The 22,693-nt window shown below is 42.4% G+C and overlaps 2 protein-coding genes across 6 annotated transcripts; one reads left to right on the forward strand and one right to left on the reverse strand.

The window, feature by feature from the left end:
* Positions 1 to 380: 380 nt before the first annotated feature.
* Positions 381 to 5,164, forward strand: slc22a15 (solute carrier family 22 member 15). 2 transcript variants are annotated; one of them, XR_003750558.1, is made up of 12 exons: positions 381 to 590; positions 1,033 to 1,176; positions 1,322 to 1,454; positions 1,683 to 1,847; positions 1,957 to 2,086; positions 2,251 to 2,487; positions 2,929 to 3,069; positions 3,283 to 3,324; positions 3,444 to 3,552; positions 3,636 to 3,708; positions 3,794 to 3,952; positions 4,091 to 5,164. XR_003750558.1 is itself a non-coding variant. In XM_028989532.1 (12 exons), the coding sequence occupies exons 1-12, from the start codon at positions 507 to 509 to the stop codon at positions 4,130 to 4,132; spliced, it is 1,503 nt and encodes a 500-aa protein (XP_028845365.1). In that variant the 5' UTR covers positions 381 to 506; the 3' UTR covers positions 4,133 to 5,164. The 2 variants fall into 2 exon arrangements, 1 of the variants encoding a protein (XP_028845365.1); XM_028989532.1 differs by having other exon boundaries at positions 3,239 to 3,324.
* A 4,470-nt stretch (positions 5,165 to 9,634) lies between these two features.
* cyp26c1 (cytochrome P450, family 26, subfamily C, polypeptide 1) lies at positions 9,635 to 15,367 on the reverse strand. 4 transcript variants are annotated; one of them, XM_028990013.1, is made up of 7 exons: positions 15,127 to 15,367; positions 14,230 to 14,457; positions 13,601 to 13,825; positions 12,539 to 12,814; positions 12,141 to 12,296; positions 11,592 to 12,002; positions 9,635 to 10,869 (listed from the first exon to the last, which is right to left on the reverse strand). In XM_028990013.1, exons 2-7 carry the CDS (start codon positions 14,431 to 14,433, stop codon positions 10,492 to 10,494), a joined length of 1,650 nt encoding a protein of 549 aa, XP_028845846.1. In that variant the 5' UTR covers positions 14,434 to 14,457; positions 15,127 to 15,367; the 3' UTR covers positions 9,635 to 10,491. The 4 variants fall into 4 exon arrangements, with proteins under 4 accessions (XP_028845846.1, XP_028845845.1, XP_028845844.1 ...); XM_028990012.1 differs by having other exon boundaries at positions 15,146 to 15,366; XM_028990011.1 differs by lacking the exon at positions 15,127 to 15,367 and having other exon boundaries at positions 14,230 to 14,872.
* Positions 15,368 to 22,693: the final 7,326 nt, after the last annotated feature.

Here is a 22,693-nt window from a genome sequence, read left to right on the forward strand (position 1 = left end):
AAATAAGAATATCTATTTACATGCTTATTTGGAAAAAAATGTCAGAAGAGAAGCTGTCTCTTTCTATGAGGTGATGGTGGTGTGAAGACCGACGCTCTGGTCTGCAACATGAACAACGTCATTTGTCGAACGCAAAAATTCGTAACACACATAGGATGACAGAATAAAATCGTACCTGTGTCGTGCTATGCCTCGACCCTCCGTTATTACAGCCCGTACGCTCGTACCCCCCCCGTCCAAACACGACGGCGCTGCTGACGCCGGCAGAGAGGCCGAACGCGACGTCTAGTCTTTATATCTATGGCTACCTGGACGCTGAAGGAGCCGCCGTCCAATCAGCGGGGTTATTTTGGTCACGTGAGTTTTTTTTTTTTATTTCCTCCACGTCTGGCGAAACTCAACCTTGTTTAGCCTGCCAGCATCACCTCAGAGTCGCAGATGAGTTCGTCCGCCTGCCGCACTTTGATTGAATGTGATGTTATGCCTTGCCGCGCGTCCGAGGTGGAATGGATTTAGAGGGGGCATTTCAGCTCGTCGGGGAGTTTGGAAAGCATCAGAAGCGGATGGTGACGGTGCTGGTACTGCTGCAGGTCAGACGCCTGGCGCCCGCACAGCTGCGGCGCGTAACGCGTTGCTGTCGCGGTTCAGTCGGCGACGACGCGTGCTAAGCAGCTAGCCTGTGAGGCGGAGCGACCGGTTTCTGCGTGACGTGCGTTCCGCGCGGGGTCAAAAGTTGTCCGATTCGCCCTGGTTCCTTTTTTTTTATCGCAGTGAGGCTGCAGCTGATAACTTCCTTTCCGCCGGAACGCGGAACGCGTATTTCCCGTCAGATAGGATTAAGACGGCTGGTGTGATCTTTTTATTAGTTTTTTACTTTATGGTTTCAGCTCGTTTCTGCACACAGGCCCCAGTAAACACACGCGTTCATTTATTGCTGTAATAATTATAATACTAATATATTTATTATTATTATTAAAAATAGCAATCACTACAGATGAATGTATTATATGATAACGCTTGTTCTTTTTTCAGGTTTACATGGCATGTCAGTCCATGCTCATAATCTTGATTGGGGAAGTTCCTAAATTCACCGAAGAGAAGCTGTCTGAAGCGGCTGATGAGGAGCTCACTAGCCACGTGACCTTCACCGAGGACGTCAGCTCCATCGTGACAGAGGTGTGGGAGCCGTCACTGGTCTGAACACACCATGTACACCATGCACGCGCTATTCTCGCTCTTTTGCTTGCAGTAATAGTTTCACCAAACGTCCAGTACGAGGCTAGCGACCATTTCATGCTGTATATTTTATGTTCTGTTCCAGTGGTACCTGGTTAAACAGCAGGCCTATAAGGTTAACCTGGCAGGCTCCTTGTTTTTTGCTGGCGTGCTGCTTGGAAATGTTGTGTTCGGGCCACTTTCAGACAAAATTGGAAGGAAACCTGTCTTTCTAACAGGTAATGTATTCATCTAGTTTATTTGAGAGCCCTACTTTTGTTCAGGGCTTTCCATAAGCCAAAGAAATGCTTCAAGGTCCAAGCTGGGTGCCTCTCTACAGTGATTGGTTATTAACAAGAAAAAGTTACGACTGTGTATTTGTGAAATACTAGTGCATCTAAAAAAGAAGGTGAGTATTGTGGTTAGAGGTCATTTGAGTTTAACCAATTCCCTCTTCCATCTTCTAGCCCTTTTTTTTGAGGTGCTGTTTGGCTATGTCACTGCGTTGGCATCCAGCTACGAGGTGTTTGCTCTCTCGCGCTTGTTAGTGGGAGTGATGAATGGTGGGATGGCCCTGGTCTGTTTCGTTCTCACCCAGGAGTATGTTGGAAAATCGTATTGGGCCACCACAGGTAAAATAATACAGTAATAACACAATTTGCATACAAAGTACTGCAGTCACATCACGATTTGTACATCTCTGTAAAATTGCGACGCGTTGTTTCGTCGTTGGTCTGGCAGGCACCTTGACCAATATGACTTTTGCGGTGGGAATTGCCTTGTTTGCTGCACTGGGTTACTTCATCAGACCTTGGCGCACACTGGCAGCTGCGGCCAATTCTTTTGGTCTCCTGTTCTTTCTGCTGTGTCTGTAAGTCGAGCCAGTAAAGCCACAACATTCAGCATTTTATCTTTCTAACGCTAGGATATTTAAGTAGCAATGGAATTTCGGTGTTCATTTGTACAATATAAAAGTGCAGCCTAGTGGCTATCCACCTGGGATGGTCCTTACAGAAATTGAATGTAAATTTTCAGGACATTCCCAGAGTCTCCGCGATGGCTGTACTCGTGTGGTAAAGCAGAACAGGCTGAAGAGGTCCTGCAGTATCTGGCGTGGCGGAATGGTAATGGGAAACCCACTTTAAAGCTTTGGCAGAGCCCCACTGTACGGCGATCTCTGGGTAGCAGTCGTGACGGCCAGAGCCCTGGATTCCTTCACTTGTTCACACATCCGGTTCTGCGCTGGAGGACCGTTGTGCTCATGTTTGTATGGTGAGTTGATTTCTCGACGTCACAATGTCCTTTAATCATCAGTTGCTTCAGTCTTTCCGGATTCAGAGGGTTGTTATTGGTAATTTGATGAGCAACATTGTTAGCAATTAGGTTGGCCACAGATGCCTGACACTCCGTGTTGTGACTAGTAAAGTAAAATGATAATTAATGTCATGCGATCAGGAATGCACTTCTAGACATTTTTCCCAGCATATCAGAATGAACTTTTACAATGAATATTAACCTGCTTAACAATCTTAAGCCAACTGCAAACTTTAATGAATCTTTGGGAACACATGGGCTTATGGGCTCCTGTATGTTGATATGTGTCTGTGTGTAGTACTCAATGCTGCTTCTTATTTTCCTCAATGAAAGTTTGTTGGACTTTTTTTCTTTATATATTTGAGGTATGTTTATTGAACTGATGTTTGTCTGTTCCAGGTATGCATGCAGCTTGGTGTATTATGGCCTGACAATGAATGCAAGTGAAGATACAGGGAATCGTTACCTCGGTGTGGCAATGTATGGACTCGTGGAACTTCCTGCTTACCCGCTCTGCATCTATTTTATAAACAGGCAGTGGTAAGTTGAGCTCTCCTCATGCCAGAGTATCTGCTGGGGAGGGTTGAAATGTTCCCAGTGGTGCAGTCAGTTTTCAATACCTGAATTCATCTGACAGTTCTGATTTATAAATATTTCAGGTTTTGTGATGTAACACGTGTAGAGTAAACATGCATCATCTTGATTTTAGGGCTGGGAGGAGAAAGACTATGGCGGGATTTCTGTTTTTTGCAGGTTTAGCATGTCTGGGTTCAATGATCATTCCAGCCAAGTCAGGTGAGGGGAAAGAAGAAGATTTCACCATCTAATCGCAATAAGCACTTTCTGACCTATGTGGTTTTAGTTCTTTAGCATTCACGCAGAACTCTGCTTCTTCGCCTGTGCTCCCATCTCAGACTCCTGGCTGAATGCCAGCTCTTTAGCTCTGGTGGGAAAGCTGCTGGTCAGCGCAGCCTTCAACATTGTGTATGTGTACACATCAGAGCTCTATCCCACAGTCATCAGGTACTGAGATAAACAAATAGGCCGGGTTTTCATACTGCCACTATGCGGTGTATGGAAATTTATGTTAAATTGACCTTTTGCAGGAATGCCGGACTGGGGGTGTGTTCCATGTCTTGCAGAGTGGGGGGTATATTGGCACCATTTGTGCCCTCCATGGTAAGATATTAGCTAATGTCACTGTTCTGCTGACATCTTAAACTGTGTTTATCTCCATGTACTTGGCTTTTTTTTTTTTTTTTAGAAAATGTTACACACTTCAATGCCATTCACGGTGTTTTGTCTGAGTGGTGTCTCAGCTGGATGTCTGGGGCTCCTCCTCCCTGAAACACTAAACAAACCTGTTGTCGAGACCCTGGATGAGCTTGGCAGCCCAGCCTATCACCGTGTCGTAGAGACCCAGGTGATCAATTCCCTTTCCTATTCTTTATCACACACGTATTACCTTTTTTTTTTTTAATCACTACATTTTACTTTTTCTTTAGGTTCAAGTAGTTTGTTGACTGCACATCATTGTCTCTGTCTGTGTATGTCTGCATAGGTGCACATGTTGGACAAGGATCTGGACCGAAGCAGGGATTGAAGCCCAGGAGCAGTGAAAAGTAACAGCTCCCTGGTGGGAGCCATGAACTGTCATTGGAAACTGATCTATTCGGATGCCACCGGAAACTGTGTGCTATGATGTTTGGGCCATGTATCAGAATGGCGGTGCCTACTACAGTGCTTTTATAAAATGTATATGTACTCAGAAATGGGACCAAAATGCAAGCTATTTTTTATACATGGTTCATTTTCCGTTCCAGAGTTCTAATGCTTTTTATGATTCTGCTGGTCAGATTGTTAATGCGGCTCATGGCAGTGCCTTTTTCCTCATGTTAGAAGATTTTATGCTTTGTGTTATATGAAGTCATGTGATGTGGCATGGTTACACAGCTGGTTACACATACGTTTCTAAATCTAAATCTTGAGGTTGTCTAAACTACAAGTCTGCATGAAGCTGTTACCCCTTCAAGTAGACACTTGAGGTGTTTCGGCCCAGGCATCAAATAACTGAGGACTCTGATGACCTACAGGACATCTAATAACACATCCCTGCTCACCTACAAGGTTTATGTTTGTTTTTTTTCTGTCACAATTGCAACGTTGTAAATGTGTATTTAGACCTTTGTATAAACGCTGTGGTCACAAGATGGCGCCATTGTAAAGCCAGCCATTGTTCGAACTTCCCACCTTTGACTTCCTTGCCTCACTGTGGCAGTGATGTCAGCACTGACGCAGGTAAAAGATGCCCCGGTAAACCACAGGTTGCAGACACAGACTTCAAAGTGTTAAGGTGTAACCACAGAACAGTTTTGTTTTGTTTTCTCCTCCTACTATTGCCTATAATGACAGCCTATGGCAAAGTTGGCCAAGGTACACCGGCAGGAATGGTAGACGGGAAGAGTTTAAACTCTAATCGCTGTTTTGATTAAAAGCTCTGTCTCCCAGCAATGGCTGACAACACGGAAATCCCCTCCACGAAGTAAACAAAAGAATAGTGGTGGTGGTTTTTAAAGTTTACTTGAAATGATTGCATTGATGTTCCTGGAATAAAAAAAAAAAAACATTCAGTGGATGATGGCATCAATTGTTTTTCATTCATATCCACATCAACACGTACGATGCATAATGGGATTATAAATGTCATGCGTATTATTTCTTCCCTTAAGACCTGTTTCAAAAGGTTCAAAAAACTTCTGGCAATAATTACTGGTTAAAATATTTCAATATTCTGAAGCAACAGGAACAGACTAAATTGGTTTATGGATTACTTCTTTTTTTTATCAATGCATTAGTGTTTGTGGAAACAGTAACTCAGTTACTTACCACACTATATGCTGTAGGTCTATAAACTGAAAGGCATGTTAACTCTTTATGAATCTATATGAATCTGGACACACTATATTGAAGGCCTGGTCACCAAAGGGGTCACCAAAATGGATACTTGTCTTATTGCGATGTGATATATTTTTTATTATGATAGCTGTATACTCAGTCAATACCTAAACCTGCTTATCCAGGTCAACTGAAGCCAGTTCCTGCATAAGGTTGAAATGCAGGAACAGGATGCATCACAGGGTGAATACACACTTGTACACACACCATGGCAATTTGGCACTGTCAGTTCCTTCACCTGTTCAAGGAAACTGAAGAAAGCCATGCAGAAAAATGCTTAGACATTCCATTATATCATGGAATTACTTTCCAACTGTCGGCCTACCCTGTGTCAATGTCAAGTCTGTGGCAGTGTCCATAATCCTCCAGTGTTTTCTTTATATTTCAGAAAGGTATTTTCTAAATTCCTAGTTGGTGATTAAATGGCAAGATTTGATTAAACACTGTCACTCATGTTTGGCTTTCTGTTGCTATTTATGTCAGTCTGATGATCAAACTTGTGCCAGCATTGCCACATTCACTTCAGCCAAGAAGGTAGTTCAAGGTCTTCAGCAATGAATGTGAGGTATTATTGGAAATTTTACCTCAGTGCTGAAGACCTTGAACTACCATCTTTATTGTTCACATTCATGATATTTTGACACCACAATTGCTTGCAGATTGGAGCTGAATATGAATATGAATGGTATATGAATGAGCACAAATGCTGGATTTATATAAATATATTTATATAAACAAAGACAATATCAAATACCTTTGATTGGTGTCAGCAAAGTGGGTATTTCTGATTGCTTGTGCTTTAGTGCCTCGAAAGAGCAGGGGGGCGGCAGGGGGAGGGTTTGGAAAATAGAGCTTGAAGAAATCAAGTTTAAAATGGGAGGGGCCCACAGCAATGATTGACAGCTCTCAAACATTAAAAATTTCCTCCTACTGTGCCTGTCCCTTCATCACTTGCACAAAGTAGTGCAAGTAGGGCTGCCAAATATTAATAATAATCCAGAATTTCACAAAACACAAATTGCCAAAACCACCTGATAAGTCCAGCATCTCCAACTCAAATCCGAATCCAGGCCTTATTTCCAGTTCTACCAGGTGGTTACAGACTCTGGTAAAAGCTTCCGTTTACACCTGACTCGCAGGTAGAGGAAGACAGGAAAGTCAGCAGTATCTGGACCTCAATTACCTGGATCATCTTAGGACCACGTCCACAAGAAAACCAAACTCACAGATAGACAATCAGCATGTTTATTAAAGAATTAAAAAGTAGGTCTGGTAGTCATAGGTGATATCCTCACATTAGAAATGGAAAAGAAGAGAGAAAATATAACACCTAGCGGCATTTATTCAAATTCATACACAAAGATTTTTGCTGCCTTACAAATACTAATAATTTTACTGCCACAATAATTACAGGACTGCAGAAAGCACCATTCATGACCCCCTGGCCTCTACCCAGGAAAATCATCCCTGACCCCATTTTGAACTGCTCCCCTTGGGCAGACGATGTAGACGTCTGTACTCCAGAATTAACCGTCATAGGAACAGCCCTCGCACCACCACCAACTAAACAATGTTCCACATCCAATGCTACTTGGTCTACGTTCCGTATACTTGCGCTATTGTTATTGCACTTCATGGTGATTGTGTTGTCTTTTTTGTAAAGTAAATTTGTGCACGTCTGTAAATAACATTCTGAGTGTATATTATATATATTGCTCTCTATAGTATTGTAGTGTGTGTGTGTGTGTGTGTGTGTGTGTGCATATTTTTTCCAATAAACACAATTCTGATCACAAATACAAAAAATGGAGGCTCTGCACATCCCTATTTCAAAGCTTTCTAAAAATGGAAGAGCATAGCGACTACAGTTCTACAGCTACGTGCAATTAGAGTCTATGTGTGTGTAGTCTGTGTACAGTACATGAAGCACTCTTTTCCTTCCTGTGATGAATTGGTTTGTCTGGGGCAGGACCTGCTGAGGTCTGAGATAATGATTGAGGCTGTCAGACAACATCTGCTCACACTGCATTCCAACACATACGCTCGACGGAGACAAGCTGGAACCTCCACCAAAGCACATGACTAACAGGCCTTTTGGCTGCTGCCCACCCAGACACACACAAACACACGTGTACGCGCAAACATCGAAAGCAGAATAACTGTGGGTGCACAAGTACAATGAAGAGCAAGGATGATGCAGTTTGTGTTGCTTGTTAGGGACACTTTAGTAAAATAATGGGTGAGTATGTCCACCAAAAACACCTCAGTGCTTCATGTGCTCACAGTAGAGCCAAACTCCCTCCTCTGGAATGTCAGAATTTACAGGAAGAAGACTGGAACTCGTGTGGCTTCCGTCACCCTTTTAAGCTGTCATCCTTCAACCCAGTGACAGAAATACACACAAAAGAAGCATATTTAGGGGTCCAAGCAGTTGTGCTGTGGGAACTGTGTTTAATTGTTCTGTATATAAAAGCCAAGGGTGGGGAGCCTGATCCATTGAGGGCCAAAGGGGATCAGGTTCCCCACCCCTGTGCCTAGACGTCATGCATAAAATGAATTGGTACCTTTACTAACACCTTGGTAAACAAGTCAACAAAAGTGTATTTCGTTTTTTTTTTCCTCAATCGTTTTCAAGGCTGTGGAAGTCTTTATATTACTTTGACCTAAATGACTTGGATGGACTTATATCTGATTATATCTACTATAACTTACATTTTTAATCTACAGGGTGCACACGTCAAAAGCTGCTCAAAATAAAAATGTGATATTGTGAATGTGAAATCTAAAGAGTATCATGTTGTCCTGCACAATGACCAATTTAGATTTAGATGAGTGAATGAAATTAAGTTAAGGTGCATGACACTCCAGCACTTGGACCAAGTTCATACCAGTTTGCAAGTCTAGTTTTCTATCTCTCCTCTGAGCCAAACACATTTAGATGTCTATTGGTTTTCTCAAATGGCCAAATATAAATAAAAAAGAAATGGCTGCTTTTCTCAGTCATTCACGTTACATGTTCAAAAGTTTCAGTTCATTTAAGATCATTTAATTTTCTTAAGTTCTTGATGATACACAATTGACATGGGTGAAAACCCTTATTCGGACAATCTCTGGTGGCTGAAAAAATGTCTGTTAATGATGGAAAGCTGCATACATTTGAGAGGAACTTTATCGGCAACAATTAGTCTTGAGTTCCAGCAAAATGCAGTGTTCGTTACACTAAGTCGTGAAGTGAAGTGATTGTCACATGTGATACACAGCAGCACAGCACACGGTGCACACAGTGAAATTGCACAGTGAAGTCTTGCACTTTAAAAGCTAATTTAAGCTTTCAATTACCATAGTTTAGTTGAAAATAGCTGCAATGATTAAATAAGCAATACAACTGGCCAAATTAACAATGGTGCAGCTTCTAGTGCATCAGCAGATGTGGTTTAAACCTTGTCACTGACTATTTATTCTCTAATAAATTTAATTGTAATCTAATACCTAATTGTTCTATTTTTTATGGAGAAACAAGGATATTTGTTTCTTCCTAAATTTATATATAGTCAGTGACCTGATGCTACTGATAATCGCTGTCAAGTTTTTAATCCAAGTTTTTCTTCATGCTGATCGCCTGCAGGAGGTCGGTCATTACCCCATAACCCACCACAACCCAAACCTTCCAAGACGTATGAAGGTCACATTCATCCGTGTTTAAAATAATGAACTGAAGCAATAAATTAATATATCAATCATATTATATGTATCATGTTATAATGGTTATTATGTTTAGCAATAGCAGTAGTACTAAAACATTTTAAATAGACCTGTTTAGAAATGTTATTTTCCTAATAAACTAAGGAATATTTCTTCTAGAATTAATCCAGAAATGTCTCCGATCGGGCATCACCTGCCCTGGGCTGGTGACATACGTCACGGGAACTGTGACACCCGGAAGCTGCTCGGTGGTTCACACAGCGGTCATCGTGTCGCTTGAGGTCAAGAGACGGACTCAGGATTACGGATAATTCACGGATAAACACAGGATAATTTATTCTACAGTATAAAAATATTTTGAAAAATATTATCACATTTTATGTTTTTCAAATTCATATAAATGTAAATGTTTTGAGCTTGCTTTATGCAAAGAAGGAAAAATTCCAAATTTCTTACAAAAATATTTTTATTGAACAAGTTATTAAGGCTACTACACACACTCCAGGAATTGCACATTTATTATGGCGATATAGTCAGAGAAAAAAAGCTTAATGATAGCACAAACAGATCCCACAATAATAATAAAAATAGACTAATAAAAAGAGCAGTATCTAAAACGAAGTGTTAACAAGACAACAAATATGGCAAAAAAAAAAGTGCTATACGGCTTAATGTTCCTTCCCTTTAACACGACTCATCTACCAGATTCACAGCTCCATTCTTCACATTATCATTCCCTATTAAATTTAAATGAAAACAACAATATAAGTTCATAATAATTGAAATATATAGTTCGGTCATGCGATATCTTCATGGGCAAATAACCTAATAGAAGTCTATAGAAAAGAGGGCATCTAATACCACTATCTACATAATACATTTCTATTATAGTCTATAAATATTTTATTTGTCGTTCTACTTCATTTCGAACAATCGTAACATCATGTCTCATCACTACAACCATACTGACCATTACCATGCATCTAAAACCACCATCTCAGCCACTTCCCAGTACCTGTCCTTCTACAGGGATTCAGAGTGGTGGTGCTCAGCACTGATCTAACTTGGCAATAAGAGGGGGGCAAAAATGATTCTGTGGGACACTCTGTTTCAGTCGCAGCAGTACTGGGAGTGTGTCAGCTAGCCCACCTGATGGTTGGAAACATAGTGGGTTTTATATGCTGATTCCATTCCATTCCATCCAATGTTACTCACTCATGTGACACAAACACACAACAACACAATAATAATTTAAAACGTTCGGGAATAGCAGCTAGCTACTTGGCTGGGTGCCACAAGGTGGGTTTAAGAGCTGGGCTGTGTCTGGCCAACTCCCCCGTGGCTAAAACTCCTGTAGTTGAAATGCACGTGAAGCCCGTTAACAGGGTGGACAATGGGCACCGTCTGCATCCTCGGGTAGGTCTCAGTGGCGAGACGCCACTCGGTGGTGGACAGCAGCTCGATGGCCAGTGTCTTCAGGATGATGACAGCCAGCTCCTGTCCAATGCACCTGCGTACACCTCCACCAAAAGGCACGTAGCTGAAGCGGTTACTCTTGGCCTCGTCGCGGTCCGAGCCAAACCGCTCAGGGTCAAAGAGCTCCGGGTTCTGGTAGGCGGCCGCAGTCTCGTGCGTGTCGCGGATGCTGTACATGACACTCCACCCTTTAGGAATCTGATAGCCCTGTAAAGAAAAACATTGAGCTGATAAATTTAATCTGCCTTTTTTCAGAATGATTACTTCATGTTCTTAAATAGGAGTATTTGTACCTATTTTGGTAAGTACATCAAGTACATTAAAGTGTACTACCCTATTGCCAAGCCGAGGTAAAGAGCAGCCAACTTTTTGTTCAAAAAATGTACCAACATATGCAGTTCTGAGAGTGATCCCACAAGTCTTTCACCTTACGATGCCTAAAATGAGATTGGAAACTTTAACAGAGGGGCTCAAAGGGCCGCTGTTAACACCGTGCACTGAGCTAATGAGGTCACGCGCAGAGGCAGGGTTTGTTTGGGCTTTTGTTTACTTTCTCATTGACCCATGCATGACCCCCTCCAGCTCCCGGTAATCTGTTGGTGCGGGTTTTGTGTGGACGCTTCCTCTCTGCGTGCACGCACACCCGACTCGCCCTATTACATCCAGACATGGCCCCTCTTTTGGCCGCGTTTCTTTATTATGGGCCTTGCTTCTGAGCTGGGTCAGGGGTCAGAGTTAATTGAATACTAGAATAATTTTTCATCTTCACAGTGTGATGAAATGGACTGGAGGAAGCAGGAAGTGATGAGGTGTGAACATCAAACCTGAACTGGTATATATTCATTTCTCAAAACGACAGAAATCTGTGCTGTGATTTTAAAGTAAATATTATATATAAGCGTGTGTTTCTTTGATTCGAACTGACTTACATTCAGCTCAAACGTTTGCAGCACAGTGCGGTATCCTCCAGAAACAGGTGGCAGGAACCTGAGCACCTCCTTCACCACACAGTCCAGGAAATGCAGTTGGCCCACTTTCTCCAAGCTCAGGCACAGCACATGGGGATGGGAATTGTCATTGTCCGAGCCAGTATAACCAGCTGGGTCGTGGCTTGAGGATGGCGTCTCCACATCTGGACGTCTCTTGCCGTCCTCAGTCGGGGCTGTTGCTTCATTCAGACCAGGGTGAATCCGGCGTGGATGTCCGATGAGTCCCTCCGTTTCCAGCTCCTTCCTTGCTTTCACAGCCACGTCTGGATGCCTCAGCAGCTGCATGATGAGTGACGTGGATGCGCTGGCCGTGGTGGAATGGGCTGCAAAAATCAGCTCCACTGCAGTCTCCTGTCAGAACGGATGCAGTTTTAAGGAGACATTTTCGTTTCGGCTCTCACTGCTTGAAAAGGAGATGAATGAATATTCATATATTCATATATGAGTCATTTTAAAAGACTTCTGCACACTCTTCTGCAGCCCATTTACCTTCAGCTCCTGTAAAGTGAGCTCATACTCGTTTTCCTTTGCGCTGTTTAACAAGTAGTCAAAGGCGTCGCAGTAGTCCCCCGCAGGCTTCTTCTGAAGCTTCTCCTCAATAATCTTCTCCATGGAGGCGTGAAGGATTTCCCTGGCTTTGACACCCTTCAAAATAATCCACATATGTTTTATTCTCCATAGAATTATGAGCAGTTAGAATGCACTAAACACAAGCTGGGTTGGCTTTGTTCAATCAGAAAGATTCAGAAATGTCTATTTAGTTGTATTGGTTCAATGAAAAAAAAACCTGTGGCTAAACATTTTTTCTCAGAATAGAAATGACATAAGGACTTATTTCTGAGAATTGCATTAACGTTATAAGGGGCTGTGACAAATGAATCCCTGACTTTACGCAGTCCGCTGAATGGCGCGTCGATGGGCAGCGAGAAGAGGTTGTTCATGAGCTGCTCGAAGATCTTGGAGAGGTACACGATGCGCTCCTCCTCCAGCTTCAGGCCCAGCAGGACCCGCACGGCGATGCGGAATGTCAGCGACCTCGCAGCGGCATAAACATCCACCGAGCCGCTCTCAGAGCACCACTTGGCAATTTCAGACTTGACAACGTTCTGCAGGCGCGTCAGATAAGTTTCCAAAGCCCCGCGGCTGAACACCTTTGCCAAGATCTTGCAGTGCGAGGGGGAGAGAGGGAGGGAGAGAGAGAGAGAGCAAGGGAAAGGGCAAAAAAAAGTTACTTGAGGACAAGGCATACCAGGTCAACCTTTGAAGCTTTTTAACGCTTCAGGGGTGAAAACGTACAAATACTGTCAAAACAAAATCACAAGGTGCAATCTGTGCACCCACAAAGCAGTAAGCAGTTCACTGACCCGGACAAGGAGAAGACAAAGTCTTCTCAATTCAGGAATATGAACGACATAGCTGGTTTAACACCACATGGTTATACCCTTGCAACAAAAGTGAAAGGGACAGACAAATGGACAAATGGAGCGCCCTAGCAGGGTAGAAGGACTGTGCAATCAGTGCCACTGTGGGGTTGATATTAAATAGATCATTATAGAAACAATTTGGCTTTTTTTTTATTGAAACATTTAGCAAGCATTTTGCAGATGAGTGGTTTTAGATCAAGTAGAATATCGGCCCTTGTCCGTGGCCCCCCTTTTAGCTCAGGGTACTTGGTTGGGTCGACCCTGAAAGCTGCCACATAAAAGTTTTAAGGCGGGGCTTGTTGCCATGCGCCTTTCCCTGGCAACTCCCACAACTATCAGACAACTTTGCAAAATTCCCCTCACAGTCCAATAAAATACACTTAAGCCTCTTCATGTGTGAATTAAGAAGAGTCCCATAAAATGAAGGGTCAAGGGCCACGAAGGAAGAAAGTGGGGTGCAATTCTAATTAGGGGCCACAGATATGTGTCCCACCCGTGGAAAGCGTGCAGCTAGCATGGTCTCACTTTTCTCTTTTTCTTGTGCAGGTCCCCGACGGTGTTGACCAGCGTGTGTGGCCCCAGGATGATCCGGGTGCTCTGGGGCCACTGCGTGCGCACCAGGTGGTGCTCCCCAAGCAGGATCTTGCGGACGTTCTCCGCGCCCGTCACGCGGATGACGGGCTTCCCCAGGAGGTGCGTTTTGAACACGTTGCCGTGCTTCTCTCGTCTGGAGATGTGGAAAGCGGAACCCTGGAACAAAGAGAAGATACATCCTAGCTCATTACCTACTGAATACATTGAAGGCAACAAATTGCAATATTTCCTATTTTATTTCATAACGCCTTTCGAAAAAGGAAAACTTACATTTAACAGCATATAAAAGTTCAACACAAAAACCGAAATGAACCTTCTGATGCTTAATACATTACGCAAATAATTGTTTATCGAAAGTGACTGGCGCTAACGTTGCGGGAACGTTTTCTACGACGCCTCAGGAGACGAATTATTTCTGACGCGACCTCACATCTTCTGGCGCGCACACACGCCGCGCAGGGCACGCTGGGTACTTACTTCATTTTATGCACAACGCAGGTCATATCTGGACCTACTCGGTAAACCCGAGGACAGAATAAAGGTAGAAACGACGTGGTCACCTGGAAAAGCCAGTGGAACGTCTCTCCCACCAGAGGCCACCCCATGGAGCCGTCGGGCAGCGGGAGCGCGCAGTCCTTGTCCCGCGTGACGCTCCACCGGAAGCTCCAGAGTCGCCGCGTGAGCGCGAGCAGCAGCAGCGCGGGCAGCACCGAGGCCAGCGCGGCGAGCAGCGCGGACGCCAGGCCCACGTCGGACGGGAACATGGTCTCGGGGAACGCGTGGGGTGTCTGTGGGATGGGACGCGGAGAGGCGAGGTCAGGTGACGCGCTCCGTTCTCTTCGCTCGGTTATTTCCAAGGGATCGAAAGGTAACTTTGTTCGACACTGACGTGGAGACATTGTTAGCTGCATTTACTACCAAAAAAAATCTGTGAATTTTAATATATTTCGGTGAGAAACCTAAGTCTAAATTATTGAATGAAAATTTAAGATCGAAATGGGAAATCCGAAAAATCCATACACCTATAAATAATCAGTAAAACAATCAAATATGTATCCCAATGAGTATACATATTTTTAAATGTATATATATGTAAAACTATTTGGAATACTTGTCCATGTATAAATAAAATGGAAAAAATCAAAAGCCCGACTTTTCCCTCAGAACTCCTGGTATTCCAAATAGTTTTACAAGTTACACGCGGCGGCATGTCTCTTTTTTTTATTATTTTTTATTCCACTCTCGGGTCTCCGTCCCCCAGGCTGCGCATACTTTACAGCCGGCGGCCCGTAAATCACGCATCCTGCCCCGCCACGGCGTGTACAGCGGATGCTGCTAATCGTCCTAAATTACACACCTGCAATAAGAACGCTGATCGAAAAAAAAGAAAATGATAATAATAATGATAAAAAAAGATACGTACTATTATACGCAATGTTACATAACGCTGTACGTACATATTATGCGCGCGCTCACCGTGTCCGCGGAGCGCGTGAAGCCCGTCGCGTCGGCCGCCGCATGCCGCGCGCTCCCGCCTCTTATAGACTTTACCGCGATCCGCGATCCACCTTCACGGATGACGTAGCCCGCTGCCTGCTGCTCGTGCCAGCTTCTCTCTCTCTCTCTCTCTCTCTCTCTTTTTTTACCTGTCGTTCATAAAGTTGCGGACTGGAGAGAAGTTGGCGCTGGCTTGCGGAGAGGAGGAGGAGAGGAGGAGGAGAGGAGAAGGAGAAACGGTGTGTTTTTAGGGAACAGGTAACCAATCGTGGGAAAGTCTGGCGTGACGTGGGTCCGCTTATTCTCACACGCAGCTTTGGGCAAAAAAAAAAAAGGGAAAAATAAGTAATAATTTCTATTGGAAAACTAACTGCGGTTTGCCATTAGCAGCAAATTCGTTAAAAAGGGAAATAAAATCACCAGAATAAATAAATAATGTCTAGAACTAATTATTGCTGAATTTTACATATAAGTATAAATAATATGTTTTAGGTTCAGCACCTGCATTCATTTATCTATTACTTTAAATTAATACTTTAAATAAAGTCGAGGAAAAATATATTACACACATGCACACACACACGTGGTCTTCGAGAACGCGCGAAAATGCTATTTCTGGAAATGTTGGTCTCTGATGCCTCTTTTAGACAATGTACTCTACTTAGCGGAGTAAATGTAATAAAAAATATGACAAAATAAGATTTTTTTAAAAAATATACACAGAATATCAGTTACCAGTTCCTATTTATATGAATAACTTTATAATAAACAATTATTGAAACATTTTCCGATTTTTTTGTCTGTATTGTATGTGTATTATATGTTTTAACTAATATCTGAAATATATTAGTTAAATGATCTAAATGCATGAATAAAAACTGAAATAATTTTAAAGGACTTCCCCAACTGTTCCTATAGAACTGAAAATATTCCTAAAATAAAATACTGTCTGCATCCACCTGGGTATCATTACTGGCCTCTCCTGAATTAAATAAAAATATGAATAAAGTGTAAAATGTGGAATGTAACAGTGAAAATATGACTGTCTTCTCCTTTCATAGACACACCTGCCTACCCCATCTTGTATAAAAGGCTGTGACACCTTCTAGAAAACGGCCTGAGAGAGGGGTACAGTTAATGGAAAAGTGGAGGGGAGGCGAGGAATCGCATCCCCCTGGATGTGATTCATCACTGGTCTCCTTCTCTTGCGTCCCTCCGCTCACTGTCCTTTTCACAACCTCTGCTTTTCTTGTCTCTCGCTCACCTTCTCTGTCATTTGTAAGGACTATAGTTAAAATGCTCAAGTGATGACAGGACCCCACCCACCCCCACCACCACACACGCACACAAACCCCAGAGCCTCTCAAAAAACCTAAAGGAAGTGTGACAGCATTCATGTGATACTTGGTCTCTTACGAACCTGAGATGAATTCTCTGCAAGTTTACGTGGGCAGCGAGTCTCATTCATTAACCTTGGAGCCCAATGTCCCATCCGACACGAGTCCCCTAATCCAATTTTTTGGAGGTTCTTCCGCGGGCGCCCTCCCAGAGACAGAGGACTCTTTGCAGCGGTAGGAAGAAGGGGGGAAAGGGAGGAGCAGAGGAGGTGAGAGCCATTCCCTCGTCTGCAAAGTTTAGCAAATCCCATTATTAATTTTAACAGCCAGGTCACAGAATACCAGAGGAAACACAGAGGGAGCTGGGAGGCATGTAAGAGCAAGTCTCACTCTGCATGTGTGTGTGTGTGTGTGTTTGTGTCTGTGTGTTCTTATTGTGGAAACATGACATTTCTGTAAAAAATAAATGTATTTATAATAAAAAATATTTCCTTTTGGTCGCTGAAGTTGGTTTAAGGGGAACAGATTTATATACTTACACGTTCATCTGTTACATATTTATGAATCTGAATTTTATTCTATCTGTATACATCTGAAATAATACAGTTCTGCAACTCACAATTTTTTGTTGGTAAATGTTTTTTTTTTTTTTTTTTTATCGTTTTATCACACTGAAGGAATTATTCCAAGGTCTCATTACGAAATAAGCTGGAAATTAAAGCTGTCCCCATTTCTGAAATGGCTTTGAGGAGCACGGTGATGGCCGAGAGAAAATTCGCCCGTTGCCCTTGCCTGTAGCGTATAGACTGTGGGTTTGACCTTTTTCTAAAAAGCTGTGAGGTGTCACCTCAGTGAACTCTGGCTCCAGCCGTGACCACAAATCTCTCATAGCATGATTACCAGGCCACATCAGAAAAAAAATTGAGGACTGAGACAACAAATTAAGTGAAATAATGAGCATTGTCCCTGCATCTGTCTGAGACTCTGTGTAATTTACTGTGAAACTCAAACCTGTTGAAGAGCAGCGATATTAACCTCTTTGCATTCCACCCCCCAGCCTCCACCTTTGTAGACACATGGAGGGTATTTTATTGCAGTTATAATGTGTTTTTTATGAGGACTCTTTTGATCAGCGTGTCATTTAATTACATGTAAAGGATATGCTGTTGAAATATCATTGGTTCATGAGGTTTAAAATGAGTATAATTACCAAATCATGATTCTGCCTAGATGTCACAAGTTCATTAAATGTGTTATATACTGATAATTTATACTAATACCATAATGCATCACATAATTTTAGAGTTATTATGTATAATTTGAGATATATTACACAAAAGGAGTGGTGAATGATTTATCATAATGTATCTTGGCTTTTCTTTACCATTCGGTCATCTTCTGAATCCACCTCCTTCGACTTGTGTGGGTAACACCAAGGAAACTAAGGTTTTGAGTGAATGTCCATTAACGTTGACCATCTCAAGTGCTCATGGTCTTGCAGATTTTCAGCATGCAAAATTTCTTAGTTCCCTGACATGTCATACACATCAAAAGCTTGCTTCTCCGTGCAAGGTCCTCATCATCATCATCAAGCATTCAACCGATTTCAACCACCCTGAACACCAAAAAAATCTCCATAATTCTGCTTCTGTAAGGTCCATTGAAATGTGTGATCTTCTTGAATGCCCATGTCCTCTTCAGTAATTAACTAAGGAATCAGATCAGAACTTTTCCAAACTTGCAGACTTAATCCTTACCTCTTCTCATCTCTTAGGATTCTAACACAGCCGCAAAGAGCCTCTGAGTGTGAAATCATCATCATGGCATCCAGCTTCCTTTTTCCTGCTGAATTATTCTACTCCTCACCCACCATAGGAGGCAACCATGCCTCATTTTCAATTTGCTCCAAAGCTCTGCTAAATGGGGTTACAACTCACACCCATGTTATCTATGCTCTATGCCTTTTGTTAGACTTAAATACATTAAATATACTTAAATTAAATGTACCGTGGTATTGATCATTCATTAATAAATCAGACATACATAAATAAAATATCTGTAAATGGTAAAGTGTAAACCAGATTTTTTTTCTTTCAAATATTCGGTGGGCAAACAGTATAAGCCCCTTAAACGTGTCATTGGCTGTGTCGAACGCAGAGTGTTGACTGAGTGTGTGCACATGGGTGAGATCCGTGAGCTGAGAAGACGCTCCAGAGCAGCATCGCCCACACATCTGAAAATGAACGCAGACTGTGTGGTAATTTAGAGATGGTTAATGTAATAAGCAGCAAAGAAAATGAAATCAAAATGCAAACATTGGCTTCGTATTTAAATCTGTGACCGTGTGTGTGCGCGTAAGTGAGTCTGAGGTAAAGAAACGCCGGGTCTCTCATCGCTCCTTCCACCACACCCCTCCTCCTCCGTGTGTTCTGGTTGTCCTCTTTGATTTTTTTGCTGGCTTTCCTTCGTCTGAGACGCTGCCTGTCATCAGCCCATCCCAGAGAGGGGTGGTGGGTGGGGGGGACACTGCTGCTGTGGGGGGCTTATTGACCCCTGGGGCAGTGCCGAGGTTTTGGAAGAGGGTGGGGGGTAATGCCTGAGCACCCGGCCCACTTCCTTATCTGTCAAGAGCGCTGCCTCACTGAGCGGATATCGGGTTTTGGGAGGGGTGCCGCCCCATGACCTCCACTCGGTGACCTCCCCTCGCGAAGTTCCTCTTCAGTCCTCCTAAAAAACAACAGTGATACAGCTGCACCTAAATTCAATCGATCTCATTTCCCAGCTTTCTTATTCCTAAATATATTCCATTTCCATGGAAAATCTAAATGATCATGTCTATAAAGCAGCTGATGCCTTTTTTGGCTCCTTCTGGAAAGTTTCTAAAGATGGTCAAACGAAAGTCACTGTGGAAAGGTAGAAAGTTTACAGAGTGGCCCTGGAGACACCAGGAGTCGGTGACTTCCCTCGTTCCCCAAATGAGTGTGTGTGTGTGTATGTGTGTGGGTGGGTTTGACATCCATTTTCTGTTAGATCCCACCTGAGGCTGTGATTAAGGGAGCAAACACAGATCTGTGCTAAAAGGGAAAAAAGAGACGGAAAATAGCGGAGAACAAAAGGGGGGTGGAGAAGCTTCTAAACTGTTTAACGTTTGCTTTCAAAAGGTATCTCTGCTAAAAGCCATAATCCAATAAGCTCCTTTCTCCTTTTTATCTATCTGTCCATCTCCCTTGCTGTCTCTCTCCGGTCATCCTTCATCCTGCCATCTGTCCCTACTGCTCCCACTTGTTCTGACATACACCGGAGTCATGAAATGGTAATTAACTTTTTTCCCCCCATTTTCCATTTACTACAGATCTGTGGTTCTGTAATTCACTGGATTATCAAATGAGAACTGTTATAATTGAAGACCAGGCCATTATTAGAAGTCTTAGTCAACTTACTGTCGGTAAGTTGTCCTACATGTCCTACGAAAACTGTAAGGCTTAATTTTTTTATCTCAGCCAAATTTTCATATACAGTGGTCCCCAAAATCCTCTCATAATTCCAGTACATGCTCTTTACTGTTAATGCTATTAATGAAAATTGAGGCAAATTAAATGGCTGCAGAGGCATTCCCTGGCGTACTCGACAGGAACTGACTGTTAGCATTAGTTACCAGATAAATTGCAAGCGTCTTGCCAGTCTTCAATGCTTATTAGGGAAAAAAATGTATAAATCAATGTGTCATTCCAAGCCTTTCGGGCTTGTTGTTGTTGCTTTCTGGAGCTACGCTATTCAGAGATATAATATGACTGGCACATGAGAACACCAACAGATGAACAGAAGACAGGACAGATGCACTTACAACAAGAGTGACACGCTGAACAAAGGACAGGTAGAAATAGACGTGAAAAGGTCCACCTCTGTCCCCCCAAGGGACTCAAGGGACAACAGCAGCAGCAACAACAACAACAACAGGAGGAGGAAGCACAAGCTTCCTGAGAGCAGACTGCCTATAGACCTGTAGACGGAGCAGTTAAAGCCTGCGTCACAGGTGGAGGGAATAAAGCCGTGATGTGCATGAGTGAAACTCTGAGGAATTTCTGCAAAGGACATACACACACACACACACACACACACACACTATCAGAACATCTTAAGAGCCATTTATCAACTGAAAAAGGATGTGGCTTGAGAGTGAGAATTTCTGAGAGATTCCTTCTGTGTGTGTGTGTGTGTGTGTGTGTGTGTGTGTGTGTGTGAGTGCGTGTATGTGTGTTAAACATCAATCCTGACCTGATGCGGGATACTGGGTAGGAGCTACAGGGCAGGGGTATAAATCACTTTACTCTTCTCTTTCACACACATACACACGATCTCTCTCCTGTGATGAAAAATGACTTTCTGTCTGGAATCAAGCTCACACATATATGCTCACCAGAGCAGTGCTTGTGCAGTGCTCTCATTTGCATGCTTGTGTGTGTCTGTACGTCATGTACATGGAACTTCATTATGATTAATTTAAAATCTATTTTTAACTACACATTTTAACTACACATTTAGACTGTTCTCCTCCCCCAGCCCAGCAAGGTGAAAGTGGAGCATTTGCCCACTGAGGCTCCCCTGTTAGCACCTCCTCTGACACAAGGAAGCAGCCTGAACATTACTCATGCCAATCATTCAATATCCCACGCACTGCTGACAAGAATTTCCTGTTGACGCTCTTGTCTGAAGTGAACTTGTTGATAATACCAATTGGTGTCTCATTTAAAATGAACTGCCCGTGGCACATCTGCTGTGTAGAAGTTGTGTCACAGTGGAGATGCTCACAGTTGTTAGGAAAACTATCACCCCAATTTTCTAAGAGATATTTTAACCATTCTTCAATTTTTCAATCTATTATAGGTCACAATTTATTTATCTATTATAGGGCCAGATGTTCAGTCACACAACAAATGAAATCTTATTACACTAGACGTAACAATAGTAACAGAATTTGGTCATAAACCAATGGTTGCTGAACAAGACATATAATTGACATTCACTGTGCATGCTGGAAAGACTGCTGTGATATTTTGTATATTTCCAAAAAGAAAATTAAATTGAATTATGCATCTTTACATTTGTCTGAAGAATTTCCTTGTAAAAGAAAATAGGAAGAACAACATGTATAATCTATATTTATGTAAATGTACTATATTTTAATCTGAATGTGGACATAAATGTCAGGCCTGTATTGTACCTGTGCACAGGTTGCTAATTAAAAAAAAAGAATCTTTTAAATCATTACAAAGTAACTTCACAAAGAAACCATGGGAGGCCAGGATGTGGCAGCAAACACAGGAGTGACCGGTAGTTTACATTTTGTTGGTGTGTAGCATCACAAAATGTTTTTCATTATATTTGCCATTGCTCAATGGAACTTATTTTTTACATGGTTGGTAATGCTGCACACAAGGTGTTCCTGCAGAGTAGGTGTTTCTAATTCTCGCATCCATTTGTGCTTACATTTTGGTCCCATTTGGCTCACAACGTCAAGATTTTTCTGTAATACTGTCTAATGTCAACCCTAGAGGGGAACAGAACCTAAGCCGAGATGACCCATGACCTGGCAGATCTTGTCCTAGATAAAGAGAGATGGCTGAGGGCAGGAGAATAAGTTGTTCTCCTGAAAATTTAGTCAATATGTGCCGCTCCCAGCTTCAGCATATGTTTTTTTCTGACAAGAAACTGACTGAACCTTTAAAAGGATTTCCTTCAGAATACTTTTATCTCTCTTGGGTACCTTAGATCAGTGTAATAAGAGTGGAAGAGTGGAAGTTTAGAATAATAAAAACCAACTTTTGTTGTATAGCAATTCAGCAGTAACTTATACTCATGGTTATCACAGAGCTTTCCAGTTTGGGACTTAAAAGAAAAAGTTTAATTAGTTTTAAGGTGCGCTATTCAATTTGATAAATAATTTGAGGTTAGTCAGTCATTTTTAATCCTGCATCTGCATCAGTAACCTTGCATGTAATCAATAATGATAAATCAATGGTGATCAATAGTTGAGAATGAATTTTATGCAAAAGCAAAATATATTTATAATTTAAATGTAGTGCAATTGGTACAAGCAACAGAAAAAGTGAAGCTCCCTAAAGAAGCATGTTGTGTCTTTATGTAGTCCCAGTTCATATGTGAAGGAGGAACATTTCATTGTTTATGATTC

This window comes from Denticeps clupeoides, chromosome 8 (genome assembly GCF_900700375.1).
Source record: "Denticeps clupeoides chromosome 8, fDenClu1.1, whole genome shotgun sequence".
NCBI classification, from domain to species: domain Eukaryota; kingdom Metazoa; phylum Chordata; class Actinopteri; order Clupeiformes; family Denticipitidae; genus Denticeps; species Denticeps clupeoides.